Consider the following 25,851-nt stretch of genomic DNA (forward strand, 5'->3'; position numbering starts at 1 on the left):
ATGTTTGCTTCTTTCTCTCTTTCTTCCTGTCTCTATTGCTAATAAAATCTTTAAAACAAACAAATAATAAACCTGCTAGTAGTATGAGAGATTGCTGTTAGGTCCCAGGGCAAGTGATGGCTACCAGAGCTACCACAGAACAGGTAGACCTTCAAGCACTGCCTGCCTGCTCCTGTCTGAAGCAGGTGAAGATCTTGGTCCACTATGGACCAGCTGCAGTGGGCTTCTGGGCCAGCCCAGGATTGCTGCCCGCAGAGCTTTGCCCTTATGAATCTGAATTGTTAATTTGTTCTCTCCTGCTTGGCACTTGGGGGATTGGGCATTAGGGGCAGTGACCTGTAGGAGGTGGAAGCCAAAAATGTAGGGGCTTTCAAAGAGCCAGACAAGAACTCTCACTGCTCATTAAGAACCTGACCTCCTAGGAGGGAGTGCCTCCTGAGAGCAGCATTGCTGTACTGGCTGGCAGTGCAGACAACCGTGGGCAGGGCCCGGATGCATCCTCCCACAGTCTCTAGGGGAAGAGGACATAGAGCCTTGGGTTCAGACCCTGCTGGGAAAACAAGTGTAGGTGGGGAAGGGACCGGGCCTTTAGAGCTACTTTAAAAAAAATTTTTTTTAAACTTATTTTTTATTTATTTATTCCCTTTTGTTGCCCTTGTTGTTTTATTGTTATTGATGTCATTGTCGTTGGATAGGACAGAGAGAAATGGAGAGAGGAAGGGAAGACAGAGAAGGGGAGAGAAAGACAGACACCTGCAGACCTGCTTCACCACCTGTGAAGCTACTCCCCTGCAGGTGGGGAGCCGGGATCTAGAACCGGGATCCTTAAGCCGGTCCTTGCACTTCGTACCACCTGTGCTTAACGCGCTATGCTACAGCCCGACTTCCTAGAGCTACTTTTTAAAGGAAAGATTTGTTTTCCATTTTTGTTTTATTTTTTATATGTGTTTTTTTCATAATCTTTTAAAGTTTTTATGTATTCATGAAGAAGACAGGTAGAGAGAGAGAGAAAGAAACAGACATCACTGTGGTACATGTGCTGCCAGGGGTTGAACTCAGGACCTCATGCTTGAGAGTCCAGTGCTTTATGCACTGTGCCACCTCCTGGATCACATGTTTCTGTTTTTATAGGCCCAGGGTTTGAAAATGTTACCTCTCTAGGAACAAATACTCATTCTAGAAAATTTATGAGAAATCATTAAATGTTAGGAAGTTATTGTGCAGCTATAAAAATAATCTGAAAGCAGGGGGGCAGGTGGCGGCACACCTTGTTGATTGCACATGTTACAATGCACAAGGATCCAGGTTCAAGCCCCCAGTCCCACCTGCAGGGGGAAAGCTTTGGAAGTGGTGAAACAGGTGCCTCTCTCCGTCTTTATCTCCCCCCCCCCCCACACACACACACTTTGGATTTCTGGTTGTCTCTATCCAATAAAGATAGTAATAATTTTTTTTAAAGCCACATTACATATAAGATATTTTGAGCACTGTATTCAGAAAGTTTTTTACTACAACACAGTGTTATTCTTGTCCTATTTTATTTATTTCTTGTTCATCTCTTATTTTTAAGAAAATACTTTTATTTTGCATAGGGACCAAAATTGAGAGGGAAGGGGGAAAACACACACACACACACACACACACACACACACACACACACACCTACCCACCACTGTTTTTACTGCTTATGAAGCTTCCCCTGCTGGTGGGGACCACTGGGTTGAACTTGAGCCCTTATGCACTATAATTTGTACTCTCAACCAGGTGCATGACCATCCCTTATCATGCCTGACTTGTGAACTATATTTTTTAGGGGCTGGACAAAGTAGCGAGTCCATTTGAGTACACACATGTGCAAGGAATGTGGTTCAAGCCCCCTGGTTTCCACCTGTGGGGGTGAAGCTTCACTAGTGATGAAGTGGTGCTGCACGTCTCTCTTCCTCCCTCTGTAACCTTCTGTCTTGTTTTTTCTCTGTTCTATCAAATAGAACAAATAAAAAGAGAGGTTTTCTGTCAGTTACCTATGAGAGAAAAAACCCAGAGCGTAATTCTAGCATATGAAATCTGAGGTACTGAATTAAATACTCAATTCTTTGAAATCCGGTGTTTTATTGCACCACCTTCCTGGCCACTGTGAACTAAACTATATCCTGACTGTGCCTCTGTAGGAAAAAACGTAGTACAGGGAGTCGGGTGGTAGCGTATCGGGTTAAACGCAGGTGACACAAAGTGCAAGGACTGGCATAAGGATCCCGGTCAAGCCCCTGGCTCCCCACCTGCAGGGGAGTCAACTTAACCAGGCAGTGAAGCAGGTCTGCAGGTGTCTTAATCTTTCTCTCCCCCTCTCTGTCATCCCCTCCTCTCTCCATTTCTCTCTGTCCTATTTCAACAACAACAACATCAATAATAACTACGACAAGAAAACAACAAGGTCAACAAAAGGGAATAAATAGATATTAAAAAAAAAACAGCATGCATGATGGCCTGGGATACCTCATGCACCTAGCCGTGCATTAGGATAGGGCAAAATATGGAACCACCACAGACAGTATCAAAGGGTAGCTTCATGGATGGTCTTTATCTGTCTTCTCGGTATATTGAATTAGAAAATTGAATTTAAAAAGCCACTTGGCAAGATTGCACATGCATGAGATCAGTTCATTCCTTAGCACCACATTAAAAAAAAAGTGGTATGTACATGGTTTAATACTATCCTCAGTTTCAGGAGAACTATATTATATTTAGTTATATACCCTTCCAGACTTCCTATGGTAGGTAGATGCACATAAATATTTTTATAATTGCCATTTTATTGTTTATCTTTTCAAACCAGTCAAGGTCATTTTAAAAAACATTCTAAAATTTTTTGACGTGTTTTAGCAAATTCTCTGCTGTTGGACATGCAGGTGGTTTTCAATTTTTAAAAGATGTTTACTTATTTATTTCATGAAAGAGACAGATACCAGAGCAATGCTCTGACTATACACAGTGCCAGGGATCAAACCCAGGGTCCTTGGTCATGAAAGCTTGCACTCTGTTAGGCAGTTCTTTGGTGGGTCTGCATAATTCTCAACACTTCACTGTTTTTTTTTTTTCTTCATGTTTTTTTTTTTAGATTTATTTATTCCCTTTTGTTGTTGTAGTTGTTGTTCTTGATTTTCTTGTTGGATAGGACAGAGAGAAATGGAGAGAGGAGGGGAAGACAGAGGGGGAGAGAAAGATAGACACCTGCAGACCTGCTTCACCACTTGTGAAGCGACTCCCCTGCAGGTGGGGAGCCGGGGGCTCAAACTGGGATCCTTCTGCCGGTCCTTGCGCTTTGCTTAACCCGATGCGCTACTGCCTGACTACCCATAGTTACTAATTTATGAAAAAACTGTGATACCTTTGGGACACATGGCATGTGGAATTAAAGTCTGGACCTCATACTATCATCCACTTTGCCAACTCCTAGGCTGCAGAACTTGACTTTTGTATCATTAGGTGGAACAGATTGAATCAGATGTGTCTTTCTTCTTCCTTGGAAATTTGGAGTCAGAGACTTTTCCTATGTGGCAAATGGGGGGGGCGTTAAAGATTTTATTGTGGTCCGGGAGGTGGCGCAGTGGACAGAGCATTGGACTCTCAAGCATGAGGTCCTGGGTTCAATCCCCGGCAGCACATGTACCAGAGTAATATCTGGTTCTTTCTCTCTCCTCCTATCTTTCTCATGAATAAATAAATAAAATATTAAAAAAAGATTTTATTTATTTATTCATGAGAAAGATAGGAGAGAGGAAGAACCAACATCATTCTGACACATGTGCTGCCGGGGATCGAACTCAGGACCTCATGCACCACAGAAAATTCTTTAATTAACCACTCAAGTCATGAAGAGCACAGCTGACTTACAGATTCCCACAACTAATTTATTTTAGCACTGCTCAACTCTAGTTTGTGGTGGAACTAGAGATTGAACCTGGGACATGAGAGCTTCAGGCACGTCTTTTTAATAATCCATTATGTTATTAGGTTGGCAAAATAGATCACTTGGGTAGTGATCCACTTTGCCGTGAGCACAACCCAGGTTTAAGCCCAGCCTCTGCCACGTTGGAGAAAGCTTCAGTGTTATGATCTCTTTCACTCTCTCTACTTCTTTGTCTTTACCTGTCTCTTGTTTAAAAAAAGTAATCTGGTGGGAGTTGGGCGGGTTAATCGCATGTGGCGCAAAGTGCAAGGACTGGCATAAGAATCCCGGTTCGAGCCCGGTGTCTTTCTCTCCCCCTCTTGTCTTCCACTCCTCTCTCCATTTCTCTCTGTCCTATCTAACAACGACAACATCAATAACAACAAAACAACAAGGGCTACAAAAGGGAAAATAAATTTTCAAAAAAAAAAAAAAGCAATCCGTCATCATGAAGTCACAGTGATGAGGGACCATATGGTCCCTCTCTCTCTCTGTTTTTAGACTACCTTTAGGGTGTCAGCCAGAAAGGGTCTTTGAGATCCTTTCCCCTATAGTGTCTACTGGGGCTCAGGAGCCCTGCAGACAGGGTAGACTAGGCAGATGCAGCTTGGGCTACTTTTTCCCTCCATAATCTCACTTTCCATGACTTCTTCAGAAGATACTATGGAATTTGTGCTGATGTTTGGACATATGGCCTTCCTTCCCCTCTCTACCATGTCTTCCTTCCTGGGGAACCTGTTCTGTGTGCTAGTTAGGTAGTTGAAATGTTGTGGTTTCTCTGTGAGCTCTATGTAACCATCTCTCTCTTGTTCCACAGAACATTCTGCTCCAGCCAAGGTGGTAAGGGCAGCAGTTCCTAAACAGCGTAAGGGCAGTAAGGTAAGGAACATAGTGAGCAACCCATGGTGTGTGTGTGGGGGGGGGGGTAGGTGTCTTCCAGGGAGTAAGGTACCCTCTTCCCTATTGCACTGAAGTTCCTGGGCTACTAGCATGGATGGTCCTAGTGGGCCAGCTAGTTTTACCTGTGGGTCTTTTGTTGGGGCTCTATCTTAACTGAAGGGCTGATGTAGGCAGATTCTTCAGGGTACTCTAAGAATGTCCCTTGCAGGTTGGTGACTTTGGAGATGCCATCAACTGGCCCACACCTGGAGAGATAGCCCACAAGAGTGTACAGGTACGTCTGAGGAAAATTGGGCAATTTGGTCACACATCAGCCTCTCGAACTCTTGATTCCTGGACTACACCTCTGTTAGTGGTAGTTAGTGGTTGGAACGATGATTTAATACTTAGCGTTGCTAAGTATTAATCCTGTAAACCCATTTGGGGTCAGGATTGTGTGCTAGTGCCTTTTCATAGTACCCTTCTGGGAGTTCACGATGCTCTCCCTTGTTCTGTGCTCTAGGCCTACAGCTTTGGGCCCTCACAGCCTGTGGCTACTGGATTCAATTCACAGCCAGGCTTGGTGTGGACAGTTCAGGGGCTAGTGGCTCCCAGCCCACAGACAACCTGGACAGTATGTCTTGTTGCAGGGAGTAAGCATCCCCTGTGGATAGCCTATGTCTGAAGGGTTGTCTCTGTCTCTAAGATACAAGGAAGCTGGAGTAACAGATTGTCTCTCACCTCAGGCATGAAAACAGACCCTTATGTTTATTCAGTCTGAGAGAGAGAAAGAGAAAGAGACACACATCCTCCCCCCTCCTGACTTTCTGGTGACAGGAAGCTCTCAGACCACTCTCCTGTCTGTCATTTCCCACTGTAGCCACAGTCCCACAGGACTCAACCTGCTCGAAAGCTGCCTCTGAAAAAAGACATGAAGGAACAGGAGAAAGGAGAGGGGAGTGATAGTAAAGAGAGCCCGAAAACGAAGTCGGATGAATCTGGGGAGGAGAAGAATGGGGACGAGGACTGCCAGCGAGGGGTGCAGAAGAAGAAAGGTGAGAGCGGTTCAAGCAGACTCTGGTCCTTCAGAACCTATGGTGCTGCCAGCAGGTGGCAGTATCCACAACTGGAGGTCACTGGTGATCATGAGGCCAACTATCTTCTTAGGCCTCTCACCCTTCCCTTCTCAGATGAGTTTTTTTTATAATTTATTTCTTTATCTCAGATGAGTTTTACAAGCATGTGGGAACCATGTAGTCCTCAGAGGGCTGTGTGGATGAGTAGCATAGATGAGGTCTCACATGCTGCAATGTGTTGTGTGTATCTGGAGGGGTCCTGTCTGTCAGATTGGCATGAGGGAATGAGTATTCCAGCTCCTACTGAATGATGAAGGTCTGGAGCACAGCTCTGATAAAAGTCACTTCTATATGACAGCCATCTATGAGGGGTTCAGACCCAGACTCACCACTCTGTGTTGCCTCATTTTCCTTGGTGTCAGCTCTATTCCTCTGGGAAGCTTCTCCCTCGTCAGCTAGTAAAAAGAAGAGTAGGACAGATGCCCCCAATGGGATCCCCTCTAGTGGAGCACTGTGGCTCAGCAAAATTAGATTCATGTCTGGGGGGACCAGCAAAAGTAATTTAAAAAAAAAAAAAAAAACACCAGAGCGCTGATCAGCTCTGGCTTATGGTAATGCGGGGGATTGAACCTGGGACTTTGGAGACTTGAGCATAAGAGTCTTTTTGTGTAACCTTTATGCTATTTATCCCCACCCCAGCAATGTTCTTTCTGTATCACTGTGTCTGATTCAAAAGGAAGGGATTTTGAACTCCAAACAGAAGTGTCCACCACATTGAAGTCTGAGACATCCTTGGTGCAGAGGTTAAAGTGAGGCCAAATGAAGGGCAGGCACTTGTGATCACCAGATTGAGATCCATACTAGTAGCAGTGGCCAGGAGAGACTTCCTCCAGCTTGTCTCATGTGCCCATGCTGTCCTCCAGGGAACAAACACAAGTGGGTTCCATTGCAAATAGACATGAAGCCTGAAGTGCCCAGAGAGAAGCTGGTCCCACGCCCTGTTCGTCCCCCAGAGCCTCGACACACTCCTGTTGGCCGAGGGGAGATCAAAGGTATGCATCGCTCCCCCAGTGGGCCTGGGTGTGGATACACACCCCAGATTGACCAATGCTTCTACCTATAGGCTCTGAACCTGCTGCCTATGTGCCCACTCCTGTGGCACCCCCGGCCCCAGCCTGGCAACCAGAGACCAAATCTGAGCCTGCCTGGCATGACCAGGACGAGACGTCGAGTGTGAAGAGTGATGGAGCTGGTGGGGCACGGGCTTCCTTCCGAGGCCGGGGACGGGGCCGTGGTCGTGGACGAGGACGTGGCCGGGGAGGTGCTCGAAGTACGTGAGGTCCTTTTGAGCTCTGGGATGTCCCAGAGTGTGCAGTGGGGGAGGCAGGTAGGGATTTCCTCTCCCTCATGGTCCCTGTTTTTCCATAGCCCATTTTGACTACCAGTTTGGCTACCGAAAGTTCGATGGTGCAGAGGGGCCTCGTACTCCCAAGTACATGAACAACATCACCTACTATTTCGACAATGTCAGCAGTACGGAGCTTTACAGCGTGGACCAGGAGCTGCTTAAAGACTACATCAAACGCCAGATGTGCGTGGAGGTTCCCTGCTCTGCTGGACAGAGGGGCTGCCTGCCTGGTGTATAAAAAGAACTTCCATTTTTAAGCTAGTTTTATACTAAGCGTACTATAGCAAGTATTCCATGGTTACCTTAAGAGATGACTACTGACAAAAAGAAGAAAAATGCCTAGGATCTGCCCTCTGCTATATAGGCATAGTCTTACTTTGTCCTGCATTCCTCTGCATACTCCTATGATCTGGGCCATAGCCCTATTTTATAAATGAGTACATAGGCCCAACAATGTGCCAAGTCTCCCAGATAGTGTGTGGCAGGACAGATTTGCATCCTTCCTGTATGGAACAGAGCTTAGTTCTTTCCTGACTGTGATAAGTTATCACTTGTTCCTGTTGGGGAACAAATAAGGATTGTAGTAGTCTAGTGATAAGTCTGGGAATAGAGGGCAAACTGACTTAAAACTTTCACACTAAGTTAAAGGGCAGAGGGGTGGGTGGTTTGACCTGAATTGGGGATCATGAGAATCAGGAGCATCAGTTTTTTCCTCACCCCTAAGATTTTGTAGGCCCACTGGGTCAGGGGTTTCCACAGAGCAGAGGTGTTGGTAGCTGATGGGATCTTCTCCTTCACAGTGAATATTACTTCAGTGTGGACAACTTAGAGCGAGACTTCTTCCTGCGGCGGAAAATGGATGCAGATGGTTTCCTCCCCATCACTCTGATTGCTTCTTTCCACCGTGTACAGGCCCTTACTACTGACATTTCACTCATCTTTGCGGTATGTCCTCCTCCTTCAGGGAAAGAAAAAAAAAGGTTTTTTTTGGTGTTTTTTTTTAAATTATTATTATTATAAAAAGGAAACATTGACAAAACCATAGTATAAGAGGGGTATAAAACACCACCACCAGAACTCAGTATCCCATGCCCTCCCCTGATAGCTTTCCTATTCTCCATCCCTCTGGGAGTATGGACCCAAAGTCATTGTGGGATGCAGAAGGCGGAAGGTCTGGCTTCTGTAATTGCTTCCCTGCTGAACATGGGCATTGACTGGTCGATCAGTACTCTCAGCCTGCCTCTCTTTCCCCAGTAGGGTGGGGCTCTGGGGTAGTAGAACTCTAGGACACACTGGTGGGGTTGTCTGTCCAGGGAAGTCTGGTCGGCATTCTGCTAGCATCTGGAACCTGGTGGCTGAAAAGAGAGTTAACATACAAAGCCAAATAAATTGTTGATCAATCATGAACTTAAAGGCTGGAATAGTGCAAATGAAGAGTTGGGGGCCCTTCCATTTTGTAGATAGCTAGCAGGCATATTTTAGTTCTATTCCAAAGGGCCGGTGGCTATACTAGGTTTTGTTGTCCGTCTCTCCCCCCCACCCCCCAGCCTGAAATCTGATATACAGGTGGATCTAAGTTATTGTCTGGGGAGATGATGTCGTGGCTGAGAAGAAACAAAGCTGGATCAGGGAAGAGAGTAGCTCCGTAATATGGGAAGGGGGTATAAATATTGTTGACTGTAAACCCCATTGATTTGATTTGGTCTAGGGCCCATATTCAGCTTAGGAGCCTATGTGACCTCTGCATTCCTTTAGATCTGAGCTCACATTCTGTGGTCATGAGTAGGAACATTCCAAGCTGCCCCAATATTGACCCATCTTCCTCAGGTACAGCATAGAGTATGTTGTCCATCCTCCCTTTTGTCCATCCTCCAAAGGGAGGATGGAACATTCTCTACCATTATTGATCCAAGTTGAGGGCAAGGTCCTATGGGGGCCCTCAAAAAGGTTTTTTGTTGTTGTTCCTGATAGAGATGACCTGAAACAATGGAGAGAGGGATTTATTTGAGGTCTAGGCCCATCATGTCTGTTTGGGAATCTCAGGACTCTCCGAATAGGGCCCCAGCTGATGGGGTAGCCTGATAATGATTATTGATCCAAGTTGAGGGCAAGGTCCTATGGGGAGCCCACAAAGGGAAAGGAAATTCGCTTACAGAGCTGGAGTTTGGATGTTTTATATGGTGTGCTTATTGCTTTTCTTTTTCTTTTTTTAAATTATCTTATTGGATAGAGATAGCCAGAAATCAAGAGAGAGGGGGTGACAGGGAGACAGACAGACACCTGTAGCCCTTCTTCATCACTCGTAAAGCTTTCCCCCTGCAGGTGGGGACCAGGGCCTCAAACCCGGGTCCTCGTACATTGTAATACATGCGCTCAACCAGGTGCACCACCACCCGGCCCCAGCAGCTTTTTTTTTTCTACCTATATAGTCAAATGGTCACATTTTTATTTATTTTTTTTAATATTTATTTTCCCTATTTTGTTGCCCCTTTTTTATTGTTTTTTTTCTTTTTTAAATTTAATTTAATTTATTTTTTAAAATTTATTTCTTTATTGGGGAATTAATGTTTTACATTCAACAGTAAATACAATAGTTTGTACATGCATAACATTCCCCAGTTTCCCATTTAACAATACAACCCCCACTATGTCATTTATCATCCTTCATGGACCTGTATTCTACCCACCCACCCACCCCAGTGTCTTTTACTTGGGTGCAATATGCCAATTCCATTTCAGGTTCTGCTTGTGTTTTCTTTTCTGATCTTGTTTTTCAACATCTGCCTGAGAGTGAGATCATCCCATATTCATCCTTCTGTTTCTGACTTACTTCACTCAACATGATTTTTTCAAGGTCCATCCAAGATCGGCTGAAAACGGTGAAATCACCTTTTTTTTTTTTTTTTTTACAGCTGAGTAGTATTCCATTGTGTATACATACCACAACTTGCTCAGCCACTCATCTGTTGTTGGACACCTGGGTTGCTTCCAGGTTTTGGCTATTACAAATTGTGCTGCCAAGAACATATGTATACACAGATCTTTTTGGATGGATGTGTTGGGTTCCTTAGGCTATATCCCCAGGAGGGGAATTGCAGGGTCATAGGGTAAGTCCATTTCTAGCCTTCTGAGAGTTCTCCACAGAGGTTGGAACAATTTGCATTCCCACCAGCAGTGTAGGAGGGTTCCTTTGACCCCCACACCCTCTCCAGCATTTGCTGCTGTTACCTTTTCTGATGTCTGACATTCTCACAGGAGGGAAGTGATATCTCATTGTTGTCTTGATTTGCATTTCTCTGACAGTCAGAGACTTGGAGCATTTTTTCATGTGTTTCTCGGCCTTTTGGATCTCTTCTGTGGTGAATATTCTGTCTAAGTCCTCCCCCCATTTTTGGATGGGGTTATTCGTTGTTGTTGAGTCTGGCAAGCTCTTTATATATTTTGGTTATTAAACTCTTATCTGATGTATGGCATGTAAAGATCTTCTCCCATTCTGTGAGGGGTCTCTTTGTTTGGGTAGTGGTTTTTTTTGCTGTGAAGAAGCTTTTTAACTTGATGTAGTCCCATAGGTTTATACTTGCCTTAGTCTTCCTTGTAATTGGATTCGTTTCATTGAAAATGTCTTTAAAATTTATGTGGAAATGAGTTCTGCCAATATTTTCCTCTAAGTGCCCCTTTTTTATTGTTGTTGTAGTTATTGTTTTTATTGATGTCGTTGTTGGATAGTACAGAGAGAAATGGAGACAGGAGGGGAGGACAGAGGGGGAGAGAAAGATAAGACACCTGCAGACCTGCTTCACCACCTGTGAAGCAACTCCCCTGCAGGTGGGGAGCCAAGGGCTAGCATGGAGGTGCCTCTTCTTGGGCGTATACTCTCTGGGTTGGAGAGAACTCGACTGGAGCCAGCCTGGGCTGCTATTCACTCAGCAATTCGAGGGAGATGACTTAGGAACCAAACACATGGTGACAGGCAATGCAAAATCTTTATTGATCAGAGAGCCAAGGCTTTTAAAGTGGCAAGAAAGGAAAGGGGCGGAGAAAGGCAAAGGGGTTGGGAAGGTGGAAACTTCCTTAGCAACTGTTGGGAGGGTTCTAACTGGTAGGATTAATACTACCCTGCAGGCAGGGTCTTGAAAATAGAAAGAAGATAGATCAAAGGAATGGAATGGGTGGGGATCTTTCAGGCAAAACTGATTATGTAGATAGGGGATAGTATCAGGAATGCAGGGTGCTTTGTGAGCACCTCACTATTTCCCGACAAACTGGGATCCTTACTCTGGTCCTTGCACTTTGCACCACGCGCGCTTAACCCACTGCATTACCACCCAACTCCCCGTCACATTTTTTAGTATGACAAAGTGGTCAACCCCTGACTCTGGGCTTTCTTAATTCTTTAATTTTCCCCCTTTCTTCCCCTGGAGGTGATCTTTTAAATTCTTATATTAAAGTGAAAGCAGGGGGCCAGATGGTGGTGCACTTGGTTGAGCACACATGTTATAATGTGCAAGGACCTGGCCTATAGGCGGATGTTTCATGAGTGGTTGGAAACAGGGTTGGAGGTGTGTCTGTCTCTCTCCTTTTTTTTTTTTTTTTCTTTTTTCTTTTTTACTTTTACTTGAACACTGTTCAGCTCTGGCTTATGGTGGTTCTGGAGATTGAACCTGAGACTTTGCAGCCTCAGGCATGAGAATCTCTTTGCGTAACCATTACATTCTCTACCCCTGTCCTGTCTCTCTCCCTCTTTGTCTCCCCTTCCTCTCAGCTGTCACTATCCAATAAATAAAAAGATAATGAAAAGTTTTTTATTAAAAAGTGAAAACAGTGGTCTGGGAGGTGGTACAGTGGATAAAGCACTGGATTCTCAACCATGAGGTCCAGAGTTGAATCCCTGGTAGCACATGTACCATAGGGATGGCTGGTTCTTTCTCATGAATGAATAAATAAATTTTTTAAAAAAAGTGAAAACAGCAAATGCCTATGTGTGTTTATACCATTCCCCTCTCACAGATAAATGATAATTCACAACAGGCATTTCTCTACTTTCTTTTCCCACATAGTATATCTGGGAATTGGCCTCAGCAGGTGTATGTTAGAGATATTTCTCATCCCTATATAAGTGGGCCTACTGAACTGAGGAAAGAGGCATATTTTGTTTTCTGAATGCCTCATTGCCTTCCTAGGCTTGTTCTTTTTCCTCTCTCACCAGCACAATAAGTACCAGAATATGCTGTCACATGTTAAAATGTTTTCTACATCCATTTTAAAGAACACTGTTTCCCTTTTATCTGGTCTCAAGAGATTAACTCCCATAGCAGCTTACCTATAAATACTAGGGGAGTGTGTGTGTGTGTGTGTGTGTGTGTATGTATGTTTGCGTGTTTGCATTATTAATCAGAAGTTCAGACACAGGTGGAATCTTAGCCACATTGACCTGTATCTGCTTCTCTGTGGCTCTTCCATCTCTTAGGCATTTGAAGCAGTGGGGAGCTGTTTCTTGGAGTCTGACTGGTACTCTGGAAAGGAATGTGTCATGCCTTATTTAAATTGTTTGATGTTGCAGGTTAGGACATCTCACTGTGATAGACACTCATGTAGTGAAAAGTCTTTCATCCAAACCTTGTGCAGTATCATCAGTTAGTGCAGTTGTTTCCCAGTCTGTTAAGTCTTGATAATCAGGGTCTGGGGCAGGAGTCTCCTTGGTGTGCCCTCCCACAGGTGTGCGCATCGCAGGCCCATCTCAGGAAGGGAGTGCCACTTTTTCAAAGTCCCATTGATAGCCACTGCTAGGGTGTGGGGTCCCATTACCGACATGCCCCATGATCCTATTTATCCCATGTCTCTATCCACTCCCTCCTTCCTTGCAGGCTCTCAAGGATAGCAAAGTGGTAGAGATAGTGGATGAGAAAGTCCGCAGAAGAGAGGAGCCAGAGAAATGGCCTCTTCCTGGCCCCCCAATAGTAGATTACTCCCAGACTGATTTCTCCCAGCTTCTGAACTGCCCTGAGTTTGTGCCCCGCCAGCACTTCGAGAAGGAAACAGGTGAGTTCCCACTTCCTTGCACTTGGGTAGACAATCCTAGGCAGACAGTCTTCACAGGAGGGAATGAGCTGGAGGGATGAGCACCTCATCTCTACTCTGCAGAGTCAGCGCCTGGCTCTCCCCGTGCAGTCACCCCAGTACCAACCAAACCAGAGGAGGTCAGCAACCTTAAGACACTGCCCAAAGGCCTGTCTGCCAGCCTACCCGACTTGGATTCTGAAAACTGGATTGAAGTGAAGAAGCGCCCCCGACCCTCCCCAGCACGGCCCAAGGTGGGTAGACCTGGCTCTTGGGATCCTCTTTGAGGCCTCCATAGACTAGATGAATTTTTGCTAAGGAGCTAACGCTACTTCTGCATATGTCCCATCTCTTTCTCTCTCTCTCTTTTTTTTTTTTTTTTTTTTTTTTTGCCCCACTTTAATGCTTGAGACAGCTTCTTAAATGCCTTTCCCCTGAGTCTGTTCTTACTGCTTCATGAGGCTTCACTGCTCCTTCCCCCAAAGGGGAATTTCTTCTCTTTAGATGAAAAGATGGGTGGGACATGGGCATGGTTGAATTGCTCTAAAAATAGTGTGGAACAGATCAGAGAATTCATTGTACCACCCTGATGGCCCTTCTCATCTCCTGTCAGTTAGTACCCCCCCCCCCCTTCCAAATGTACTCTTTCAGAAAGTGTTGCCCATCAGAGTGGAGCTTGCAGAGAAGGGATGTATGGTGCCAGGTAGCCTGACTACAGGAAGCTTCCAGGTTATTGAGAAGTGTCAGGTGGATGGATGATTGGGACAAGTCAGTTGATGTGTCAGCACAGCCCCTACCTGAGGTTGCTATCATGTAGACTAGCAAAGTCAGGGCAAACTGTGTACTTGCCTCATGACTGTCACTGCAGATACCACTCGTGATGACTGGGCCTAGGCTTGTGATACAGCTGCACAGCCTAGACCAAGGACCCCAGGTGATTCTTCTCACTCTGTTGCCATTTTAGAAGTCTGAGGAACCTAGGTTCCTTCACCCAAGCTCCTTACCACAGCAGCTGCCCTCTCAGCAGCCACCGTCCAAGGATCAGGATGAGCAGGAAGAGCTGGACTTCCTATTTGATGAGGAAATGGAGCAAATGGACGGACGGAAGAATACCTTCACCGCTTGGTCTGATGAGGACTCTGACTATGAGATTGATGACCGGGATGTCAACAAGATCCTCATTGTCACCCAGACACCACCATACATGCGCCGGCACCCAGGCGGGGATCGTACAGGCAACCACACCTCGCGTGCAAAGATGAGCGCTGAGCTGGCCAAGGTCATTAATGATGGGCTCTTCTACTATGAGCAAGACCTGTGGACTGAGAAGTTTGAGCCTGAATATTCTCAGATCAAGGTAAAGTACAAAGGAATTATAAGTGTGGGGTTGGGAGGGGGGTTGGCCAACAAGAGGTTGCTGCTGATTTGTGACCAGGATACAGGATCTGTCTGAGCATCTGTAGTAAATGTATAATAACCATAAATAGAACATTTTGGCACATACATATGCTGCAAAAACCTTGTAGGGAACATGGTCTAAATATGAAAGAGAAGAGAAAGGTCACATGTAAAAGCATTGGTTCCACCAGGTGCCAACACTGAGTAGATATGTGTGAAAGGGACTGTCTTTGGTGACCCTGTGCTGCCAGGCAAGCAGTATATCTAGAAATGAGGAGGAGATGGTTGCAGAGCCATCAGTATCATGTAAAATTTAGGAAGCACCAGTGCTGGTGAGTTCCTGGGGAGTAGGTGGAGCAAGAGCTAACATCTAGCCTGGCACACCTTGTGCCCAGGTTATTGGAGTTGAGGAATGGTAATGGTAACCAGGAGCCTGGGGACTAGAATTCCACGTATGTGGATGTAGGCGCTACCCTTTGTGGCTTCCTGTGCATCCTGATTCCTTAAACAGGCCTGAGCAGTCTAGGTCCTGACACCTTTTCCCTACCATTGCACCCTCCACAGCAAGAAGTTGAGAACTTCAAGAAAGTCAACATGATAAGCCGAGAACAGTTTGACACGCTAACCCCAGAGCCCCCCGTGGATCCCAACCAGGAGGTCCCACCTGGACCACCCCGCTTCCAGCAAGGTGAGGGAGAGGCAGATGACACCAGGGACTCAGCTGGATGGATGGGAGGATATAAAGTCTTCTGGGGGGTGTGGGGGAGGCAGGGGACTGTCTGGCTGACTCTGTTTCTGCCTCTGTCTCTACCTTTACAGTTCCCACTGATGCCCTGGCCAACAAGTTGTTTGGTGCTCCTGAGCCCTCTACCATTGCACGCTCTCTACCCACCACTGTCCCGGAGTCACCAAACTACCGCAATGCCCGGACCCCCCGGACCCCTAGGACTCCGCAGCTCAAAGACTCAAGCCAGACACCACGGTTTTACCCAGTAGTGAAGGAAGGACGGACGCTAGATGCCAAGGTGAGGTGCTTCCTGCTGGGCTATGGAAGCCTGTGGGAATACCGTGTCCACAGAACAGACTGGGTTTGGGAGTATAGCCTGTGGAACCTAGAGAGTACTGGTGAAGGACATGGTTGAAACAGGTGTAAGGGGAGAGCTCCCTGGTCTTTCCCATCGTTGTATGAGTGTGATAAGTAACAGGTTTCTGACTGACCTTTGCAGATGCCTCGAAAAAGAAAGACAAGACACAGCTCCAACCCACCCTTGGAGAGTCATGTGGGCTGGGTGATGGACTCCCGAGAACACAGGCCCCGGACAGCCTCCATTAGGTGCCTGGGCAGTGATGTGGTAGGGTGGGAGGGAGCTGGGTAGTCACATAGGACCAGTGAGATTCACTTGGTCTTTAAGTTAAAGAGACCTTCATTTAAACCCCAACACCAAAGGAGTACAGCTCCTCCTTCCTCTTCCTTTCCCTCCTCCTTTTTTTCCATTTGCTAGTTGGTTTTATTTAAAATTTTTATTTATTTAACAAAAGTGAAATGGACCAGAGCACTGCTCCTGCATGTGTGGTTCTGGGGATCAAACCTGGTTCCTCAGATATGTGAATCCTGTGCTTTGCCTACTTAGCCAGTTCCCCATATAAGAAGGCTTTTCTGAAGTGACATCATAGTCCCTACCCTCAGACAAAATACCCAGGTTCCTTCCGAATGTGGATGTCTGCCTCCAGCCTGGTGGTTGGTGAAACTACAGATTCCTGGACCTCCCCATGATCTGCTAGCCTAGCTCCTGGGACTGGGGCCCAGATTCCTTTTTATTTATTTCAGTGAAATGGCTCCAGTGTTCTATTCCAAAGCAAGGTTTGGGAGCCTCTGACCTATGTACTCCACTCCCTGCAGAGATAGTACAAACTAAAAATTGTCCTGCTTTAAAAATGCAGATGGTTTCACCTACAATAACAGAAAAGTTAAATGTTAATACAAGGTAAATAAATGGTTTTAAAGTTGAGGTTTGGGCATTTGAAGAAAGGACCTCAATCAGCTATTAAATGGGCTGATGACCTCTGTAAAACTTGCAAAAAGATGACGGACATAGTGTCATGGACATAGTGCATAGGCTGGCACAGGACCTGGTCCTCCTTGTGCCCATAGAAGGCTGGCCTTGACTCACCTGGTAACAACTACTAAGTGACACAGTCTCTTCTCTCATAATCTCTACAGCTCTAGCCCCTCTGAAGGGACACCTGCAGTTGGCAGCTATGGGTGTACCCCTCAGTCTTTGCCCAAGTTCCAGCATCCTTCCCATGAGCTGCTCAAGGAGAACGGCTTCACGCAACATGTCTACCACAAGTATCGTAGGCGCTGCCTTAATGGTGAGGACCCCACAGCAGGTGTTGTGCCTTACAACCCCAAGTATCTGAGCAATGGAAGTGACTGTCCTCATAGCAGGAAGAACTGAAATAAGACTCAGATCAGGTTGTGAAATGCAAAAGGCTCAGACAATACAGTTCTTAAAACATTACTTAATCTTCTGTTGATAAGGGGGGAAAATGTCAAGAGTGAGCTTTCTCATTGTATTCACCAAGGTGTGCATTGAGGCAATATCTCTTGCTCTAGAACAGAGGTCAACCCAGGTGTGATCTGTGGGCCAGTGCAGCCACCACTCTATCTTTATACATTCCCTTAAACTACGAATAGTTTTCACATTTTTAAGAGATTGGGGAGGGAATTTTTATTTATTTATTTTATTTTCCCTTTTGTTGTCCTTATTTTTCATTGTTGTTATTGATGTCATTGTTAGATAGGACAGAGAAATGGAGAGAGATGGGGAAGTCAGAGAGGGAGAGAGAAAGATAGCCACCTGCAGACCTGCTTCACCACCTGTGAAGTGACTCCCTTGCAGGTGAGGAGCTGGGGGCTTGAACTATTTATTTATTTATTTATTTATTTATTTATTTATTGTGCCAAAACCTGGGAGTGAACCAACAAAAGAGAAATCTTTATGAGCCATATAGCTATATGGTGCTGCTTCTTGTCCTCTCTAGAGAAAAAAAGGTTTGCTGGAAGTGGTATTACACAGGCACAAAGCCCCAGCAGCAACCCGTAGCACACTCAGTCTTTGTGTACTGTACATGTATCAGGCCTTCATTCCTTTTCATTGCCAAATAACATTCCATTGTGTGATAGACTGTTTTGTTTATTCACTCATCTATTAGAGGATGCTTGGGTTTCTGCTCCCCCCTCTACCCCCTCAGTGAATATGTTGCTGCTTGGTCATGATAGCTATGTTTTTGAGGAGCTGCACACCTTTGCCAGAATGGAAGTACCATTTTACATCCCAAACAGCAGTGTTAGGCGGATTCTGGTTTCCTCATCTCATCCTAACACTTGGTGTTACGTCTCCCTCACCCCTTTATTTCTCCCTGTTTTTATTGGATAGGACAGAGAGAAGGGAGAAGGAGAAATCTGAATACCTGCCTCACTGCTTGTCAAGCACCCCTTTCAGATAGGTAGTGTGGGTTTGAACTCAGGTCCTTGCACATGGTAATATGTGTGCTTAATAAGGTGTGTCACTGCCCTAACCCCTATTGTCTTTTTTTTTAATAGTTATTTATTTCCTTTTTGTTGCTCTTGTTGTTTTTATTGTTTTTGTTGATGATGATGATGTTATTGTTGGATAGGACAGAGAGAAATGGAGAGAGGAGGGGAAGACAGAGAGGGAGAGAAAGCTAGATACCTGCAGACCTGCTTCACCGCCTGTGAAGCTACTCCCCTGCAGGTGGGGAGCCGGGGGCTCGAACCCGGATCCTCACGCTGATTGTTGCGCTTTGTGCCACATGCGCTTAACCCACCATGCTACCACCCAACTCCCTGTTGTGTCTTTTATTACACCCACCCTAGTAGTTATGAAGTGCTACTTCTGTAGGGCAGCTGAAAATGTACTTTTTTCCGAGAAATAATTCTATTGGGCTCCTAAAAAATTTTTTTTTTAAGTATGATATTTATTTTTTTATTTTTGAGTGAGATGAAGAGACACAGAAACACCATAGCGCTGTTCAGCTCTGGCTTATGGTGATGCAGGGGATTGAACCTAGGACTTTGGAGCCTCAGGCATGAGAGCTCTTTGCATATCCATTATGCTATCTACCCCTGCCCAGCTCCTAAAAATTCTTATGAGTGATGAAGACTTATTTCTGATAATTTTTCTTTCTTTCTTTTTGTTTGGTAAAGAATTTATTTATTTATTTATTCATTCATTCATGAGAAATACAGGAGGAAAGAAAGAACCAGACATCACTCTGGTACATGTGCTGCCGGGGACTGAACTCGGGACCTCATGGTTGAGGATCCAATGCTTTATCCACTGCAGTACCTCCCAGACCACTTGATAATTTTTCTTTTTTTTTTTTTTTTTAAGATTTTATTCATTTATTAATGAGAAACATAGGAGGAGAGAGAAAGAACCAGGCATCACCCTGGTACATGTGCTGCCGGGGATTGACTCAGGACCGCATGCTTGAGAGTCTGATGCTTTATCCACTGCGCCACCTCCCGGACCACTAATAATTTTTCTTACCACACTTTAGTACAGCATGTTTGAGGTGAATTAGATAGAGTGATGATTTCTCTGCTACCTGATGAAGCCTGAGGCCAGCAGAATGGTTAGTACTCAGAAAAAAAGAAAATTCTTCATGAGGATAAGGGCGAGCAGGGTATAACCAAGGTGGTTAGCAGGTACAGAAGAAAGGACCCAGGTCACAAGATCAGAGCAAGAGCAGCAAATCCCTGAGCTGCTGTCTTCTTCCTTCCCGATTAGAACGAAAACGCTTGGGCATCGGCCAGTCTCAGGAGATGAACACTCTCTTTCGCTTCTGGTCGTTCTTCCTCCGAGATCACTTCAACAAGAAGATGTATGAAGAGTTCAAGCAGTTGGCTCTGGAGGATGCCAAAGAAGGCTACCGGTGAGCAGAATAAGAGTTTTCTGTTTGGTTCCAAGAAGCCCCAGTTAGGTCCACCCCAGACCTATTCTTGACCATGCTTTATAAAAAATGAATTGAGTGAAGTCAGGTGGTAGCGCAGCGGGTTGAACGCATGTGGCACGAAGCGCAAGGACCAGCATAAAGATCCTGGTTTGAGCCCCTGGCTCCCCACCTGCAGGGGAGTAGCTTCACAGACAGTGAAACAGGTCTGCAGGTGTCTATATTTCTCTCCCCGTCTCTTTCTCCCCCTCCTTTCTCCATTTCTCTCTGTCCTATCCAACAACAATGACATCAATAACTACAACAATGAAAAACAATAAGGGCAACAAAAGGGAAAAGAAAAAAAAATCTGGTTTGGGGGTGGGGGTATAGCATAATGGTTATGTGAAGAGACTTTCATGCCTGAGGCTCTCAAGTCCCAGGTTCAGTCCCCGACACCACCATAAGCCAGAGCTGAGCAGTGCTCTGGTAAAAAAAAAAAAATCTGGTTTTGGTCATTTACTTGATATGTTTCAAGAAGTGGTATTGAGGCAGCTAAATGAACAGCCTGCTAGTTGACAAATGACTTTATACAGGTAGTATCTGGGGACTGACATACTCTCCCTCCCCCCCCCCCCAATTTTATTTATTCAGTGCAAAGATAACTGGAGCATCGCTCTGGCACATGCAATGCCCAGGGTAGATCTCAGGACTTCATGCTTTCAAGCCCAGAACACTAGCTACTATGCCACCTCCTGGGCCATGACATTTTTAGGGGGTACAAGGACAGACAATAAATTGATTTTGTAAGACATGAGGTCTGTTGTAGTTCCTCTACCTTGTTCCTACTGCAGAGGCAGCTAGGATCACTTCAGAAATAACAGGTGAAACAGATAGTATGGGCAGGGGCTGATTTGACTGACTTAGCAAAACTAAGCCTTTTCATAGAGACTAGCATTTTAGAGCCTTCTAAAATCATTTTCTCAACCATTTGTTGTGTGCTCATCTGTTGTGCCAGTCGGTGTATGTATATACAGATAAACTGCTGGTTTCACTTACTGGCTTTGTGTTCTCTTACAGATACGGTTTGGAGTGCCTTTTTCGATACTACAGTTATGGCCTGGAAAAGAAGTTCCGGCTAGACATATTCAAGGATTTTCAGGAAGAAACCATGAAAGACTATGAAGCTGGTGAGACAGAACTATGTCCTCTCTTTTCATTGTCCAGTTGCGCTGGGTCTATGCACCTAGACCCACCATCTTCTTTCTCTTTCCATAGGCCAACTCTATGGGCTAGAGAAGTTCTGGGCCTTCTTGAAATATTCCAAAGCCAAAAACTTGGATATTGACCCCAAACTTCAAGAATACCTCGGAAAATTCCGACGTCTTGAAGATTTCCGAGTGGATGTGAGTGGGAATTTCTTTCCCTTTTTAGTCTCATTGTCCTTAAAGAACTTTTGGGTCCAAGTGGTGGGTTCAAGATGACATCTGGTCTCAACTGTGCCATCATCAGCCCAGTAAACAGAGGGTGAGTTGTGCAATGAAGGTTGATAGGAGGGCTGTGTAGTAGCTCCTTTCTCTTCCTTCAAAACCCTTTTTGCTACTTGACCCTAATTAGCCACAGCTCTTCAGAATAGACACCTACAACAAAATGCATTTCCTTTTTATGAAGAATAGCACTTATAACCACAAACATCAGTCTCCCAGTCTGGAGCATTAGTCCTGTAGTGACATCCAGTGGTGGGTCTCGGTTATTGCACTGGTTGTATCAGGTGTCCTGCTGAGTGAAAGATTGTCTTGAGAGAATTTGTTTAGTGGTGGTGTGTTAGACATCTTAGCTTTATGAAAGCTTTTAACAAAGAAGTAGATAAAAATTGATAGCAATGGCAGTCTTCACATGTATTAAAGAATTGTTACTGTTAACCTACTATATGCTCACTGTTTCTTTTCCATCCTTGCATTGATGGGAAAGCTGAGTTTGTGGCCACTCAAGTGTGGCTCAGGCCTCCTGGTGAACTGCTTCTCCCCACCCCACCCCCAAGCATTTACAGCATTACTTTCTAGAGACCTCTGTAGAGAGTGTTTTAATAAAAAGTGTTGTTAGGAGGCCAGGCGATGGCACACTTGATTAAGTGCTCACAGTACAGTGCACAAGGACCCAGGTTTAAGTCCTGGTCCCTACCTGCAAGGAGAAAGCTTCATGAGTGATGAAAGTGCTTCAGGTGTCTCCCCCTGCCAATTTATCTCTATCCAATAATAAAAAGAAAGAAAAAGAAAAGGTTGTTAGCAGGAGTAGATGCAGATCTTGGCATTAGTATTTATACCAGCTATGGGAGCTTGGGCCAGCAACAATCTATACTTCAGTTTCTTTGTCTACATTAACTGGTAGTGTAGATCCCATGCACTAAAATGAGAGAGAGAGCGCTTTATATGGGCCCCAAGGAAACTGGTAAATTGGGTTTTAAAGTTGAATGTGGGGAGTAGGTCTCCAAGACAGCAAGGAAGGGGGTGTGGGTATAGAGCCCTTAATCACCTGAGCCTCCCTTCTCTGTTCCAGCCCCCCATGGGTGAGGAGGGAAACCACAAGCGACACCCGGTGACAGCAGGAGGTGGCGGCAGTGAGGGCAGGAAGCGGTGCCCTTCCCAGTCTTCTAGCAGGCCCACCACCATCTTCAGCCAACCCCCTACACCACCCACCAGCCAGCCTGTCCGGGAAGATGCCAAATGGACAAGCCAGCACTCGGACACACAGACTTTGGGAAAGTGAAACACCCCTTAAGCTCTCGGGTTTGGGGAGATGGGAGGAAGGTTAGGGTGGGTGATAGTCCATGGGGGTGCTCAGTCCCAGCAGAGGGGGAGATAAGGGACAGGCCTGGAGTCCTTGGGGCGGGCCTTCGCGCAAAGTAGCAGTGTGTGCACCATTTGGGCTTTTAGAGGTCCCTTTGGGTCGGAGCCTCCACACCCCCTCCTTCCTCTATTCATGACTCTCCTTTACATCCTGGCTGCTTCAGGGGGTGGGGTGGGGTAGGGTGGGGTGGGGGGAGATTTTTATATATATATATATATATATACATACATATATATATATCAAGTTTTAAATTATTGATAGTTTGTCTGGATTACCAAAATCACTCTGCAGCCCTGTCTGCGGCTAGGTGGCCGCAACCCTGTTCCCCACCCATGACCTCTTTTTCTTCCCCTTGAACCAACTATGCAGCCCACAAGAAGGCCCTGTGGGCCCCACTGCCCAGCACTGTCCCCTGAGAAGTATCTGCCAGTGCCCTGGGCCCAGAAGCACCAGTCCCTGATCATCAGGGCGTGCATCACTGAATTCTCTCCCTGCTGTCCCTCCATGCCCTTCTGCCATCTTCTGGGAGAAGGTAACCAAAGGATCTAATAGCTGGGGTTGGAGATAGGCTTTGGCCTTTCTCACCTCCTCTCCCCATACCCCTCAGTCCCCAGCCCAGAGAGACGCTGCTCATACCAGAAAAGACTATTGAAAGATGATTTATTTTATTTTTCTCTGACCTTTCCAACCTTGTAAAAACAGAAAAGGGAAAAAAAAAAAAAAGAAAGAAAGAAAATCAACTGTAAAAGACCAAAAAAAAAAAAAAAAATCAGAAAACCCCCACCTAATTCACAGAAGTGATGTCTTTTTCCTGCCCTTGGAATTTTTTTTGTTTGTTTGTTTGTTTTGTTCTTGGAAATAATATTTTTTTAAAAGTTGCCTTATGTGGAGCGGGAATCAAATACCCAAATGCCTGTTTTCCTGGCTGGCGCCACCTCACAACTCCGCCTTCTCTGGACGTGCCTGGACTGGATGGCTAGACTTTGTCTGGACTGAGTTGCATGTACAGCCCCATCCCCACCCCCTGCCTAGAGGCAAGAAAGTTGGGACGGCCCAAGTCAGGCCCGAATCCCCTGCTGTTGCATCGTATGAGCTGACGTCCTGTGTCTGTACTCTGCTGCCACTGTCGTGCCCTCACTCTGCTTGCTGTTGCCTCGCGCCAGGCCTGTCCTGCCGTGACCCCTTCGTTCTGCCCTGGGAGCCCCACATGCCATGTTTGCTTCAGACTGTTGGAGAAGAATGTTGGCTGGATCTAGGACTTGCTTGTCTCAGCTTGGCTGTCCCCACCACCTCGGGGCGGTTGGGCAGCTGAGCCTTGAACTGCTTCGCACATTGCCCCGAAAGATCTGAGCCTTCAAGGAGCTCTGCCTCAGGAAAGGTGGGAACCAATGGCCACCTCCTCCCTGGGGTTGCCTGGGTTCCCCATCTCACATTCCCCTCTGCAAGCCATCACTGCATACCCTCCAGCTGACCCTGCTTGGGAAAGAGGAATGAGGAAGAGTCAAGGTTTGGAGACCCTACCCAGCTGGAGGTGCCCTTGGGCAGGAAGGTATATGTGGACATAGAGTATACCAGACTTCTCTTCTCCAGCTGTTGACTGCTTGGGTGGGGCTCTGACCATGATGAATGGTTGGAGTCTCCTGACCCCATGGACCAGCCTCAGAGACCGGGTGTGTCGGGTGTGTGACATGCATCACCCACATAGCAGCCTGGTATCATGGGGATAAGATAGTGCACTGCTATTGCATCTCCTTGGTCCTCTTACACCCACTTCCTCAAGTCTGAAGGCTGGTGGTGAGGAACGATATGCCAGACCTGCACTGCTTCTGGCCAGCACCCTCACCCATCTGTCCCCTATGGTTAGAGTGGGAAGCCCATCTTGGTTTGTGCTGGTGTTTGGAAAGTCAAGGCCACTGTCTTCTCTGCTCTGACTATGGGGTCCTCCCCTGCCTGTCTGGTGCCTACTCTCTTGTACCTGACACTGGACACCCAGACCCTCCTTATCCACCTCTTACCCATCTTTCTTTAGGGTCGCTTAGCCCCATACTCTATCCAGCACCACAGGAACTTCATTGTTGGTCTTCCATGAGATTTGGGTGTGCACAAAAGCCTTGAAGTATGGGGAAGACTGTTTTTATCAAGTTTGTTCCCGGGCCAAGGGGCTGCCATCCTCACTGATCCTCCCCATGGACACTCTAGAAAAAGGAAGCTTCTTTGGAGTGGGGAGGTGAAAACTTCATCTCAACATAGGTTTGTTTGAGGGGGGCTTTTTCTTTCTCTTCCTTTTTCCCTTTTTTGTAACATGTTAGGAGTTAATGTTGCAAAGAGTAGTTTACATCTTTACCTTCTGAAGACACTTGAATTTAGGACCGATGTATCTGTGACAAGCATGCCAGGAGTGGCCAGTGTTACAGGGGCTAGCCACTTTCCACCACCATCCTCCCATGGGGATCCAAGATCTGAGACACAGAGCAACAGCCTGCCCAGTCCTATTAACCATGCACCCTTTGAGATTAGTCCATTCAGCATAATCCTGGGCACCCCATGTCAAGACGGTCTGTGTGTCTCAGCCCTGCTAAGGGGTCCATCCTCTTTTGCCCTCTCCTGAACCTGGGGGCAAATGCATCACCAGTGAAGAGGGGCCCTGCTCCTTTGGGATCTGGACCCAAGCTCATATCCAGGTGCTGAGTCCCAAGTCAAAATTATTACATTTTGTTCTGTTGCATTGTAACTTCTCCCCCACCCCTTTCCTGATAATTAATTTTGGAAAAGAAAGTAAACTGCCCAGAAGACGAAATAATGGGAGTGGTTTTCTGCCAGAAGTCTGTGTAGAGTGGTCTGGATAATTTGATACCCTATTCAGTGTGACCCCAAAGTATCTCACATGTGGAGGGACCTGGGGTTTGTCCCCACCCCCCTCCCTTTAGTCATATCAGTGACAGCGGCAGAGAAGACCAGAATGTACAGCCCATTTCTCACGGGAGAGGAAAACGTGTCATCTGGCTTTGCGGAGAAGGTTCCTCCTTATGCTCATAGTACATTATCTTTACCATGTGCTAGAATATCACATTTAAAAGGACAAAAAAAAAAAAGGAAAAAATGTAAAATACTTGAATGAGCTTGTATTATAACATTAATATTATTGAGAGTATCTGCTTTCCAGGCTGAAGTGATTCATTCATTATTCTAGTCCTGCTTTAGTCCTTTGTAATTTGTGGTAATTATGCTTTTCTTTTTAATACAAAAAAATGTATAAAAATAAAAACTTGAAAAGGCAAAAA

General features: G+C 45.8%; 1 protein-coding gene across 1 annotated transcript in view; it reads left to right on the top strand.

The window, feature by feature from the left end:
• The window catches only part of LARP1 (La ribonucleoprotein 1, translational regulator), a 64,779-nt gene extending 38,928 nt beyond the window's left edge, over positions 1-25,851 (top strand). The window contains exons 2-19 of the mRNA XM_007534382.3: positions 4,764-4,825; positions 5,055-5,120; positions 5,706-5,880; positions 6,825-6,953; positions 7,025-7,231; positions 7,330-7,492; positions 8,110-8,254; positions 13,174-13,348; positions 13,451-13,620; positions 14,331-14,723; positions 15,329-15,452; positions 15,584-15,789; positions 15,991-16,097; positions 16,986-17,137; positions 19,582-19,726; positions 20,804-20,913; positions 21,002-21,129; positions 22,280-25,851. Of these exons, the coding sequence (XP_007534444.2) occupies positions 4,764-4,825; positions 5,055-5,120; positions 5,706-5,880; positions 6,825-6,953; positions 7,025-7,231; positions 7,330-7,492; positions 8,110-8,254; positions 13,174-13,348; positions 13,451-13,620; positions 14,331-14,723; positions 15,329-15,452; positions 15,584-15,789; positions 15,991-16,097; positions 16,986-17,137; positions 19,582-19,726; positions 20,804-20,913; positions 21,002-21,129; positions 22,280-22,489 (2,867 nt within the window). The 3' untranslated portion in view covers positions 22,490-25,851. The remainder of the gene's footprint in view (positions 1-4,763; positions 4,826-5,054; positions 5,121-5,705; positions 5,881-6,824; positions 6,954-7,024; positions 7,232-7,329; positions 7,493-8,109; positions 8,255-13,173; positions 13,349-13,450; positions 13,621-14,330; positions 14,724-15,328; positions 15,453-15,583; positions 15,790-15,990; positions 16,098-16,985; positions 17,138-19,581; positions 19,727-20,803; positions 20,914-21,001; positions 21,130-22,279) is intronic.

The sequence above is a fragment of the Erinaceus europaeus genome, chromosome 9 (assembly GCF_950295315.1).
Source record: "Erinaceus europaeus chromosome 9, mEriEur2.1, whole genome shotgun sequence".
Lineage (NCBI taxonomy): Eukaryota > Metazoa > Chordata > Mammalia > Eulipotyphla > Erinaceidae > Erinaceus > Erinaceus europaeus.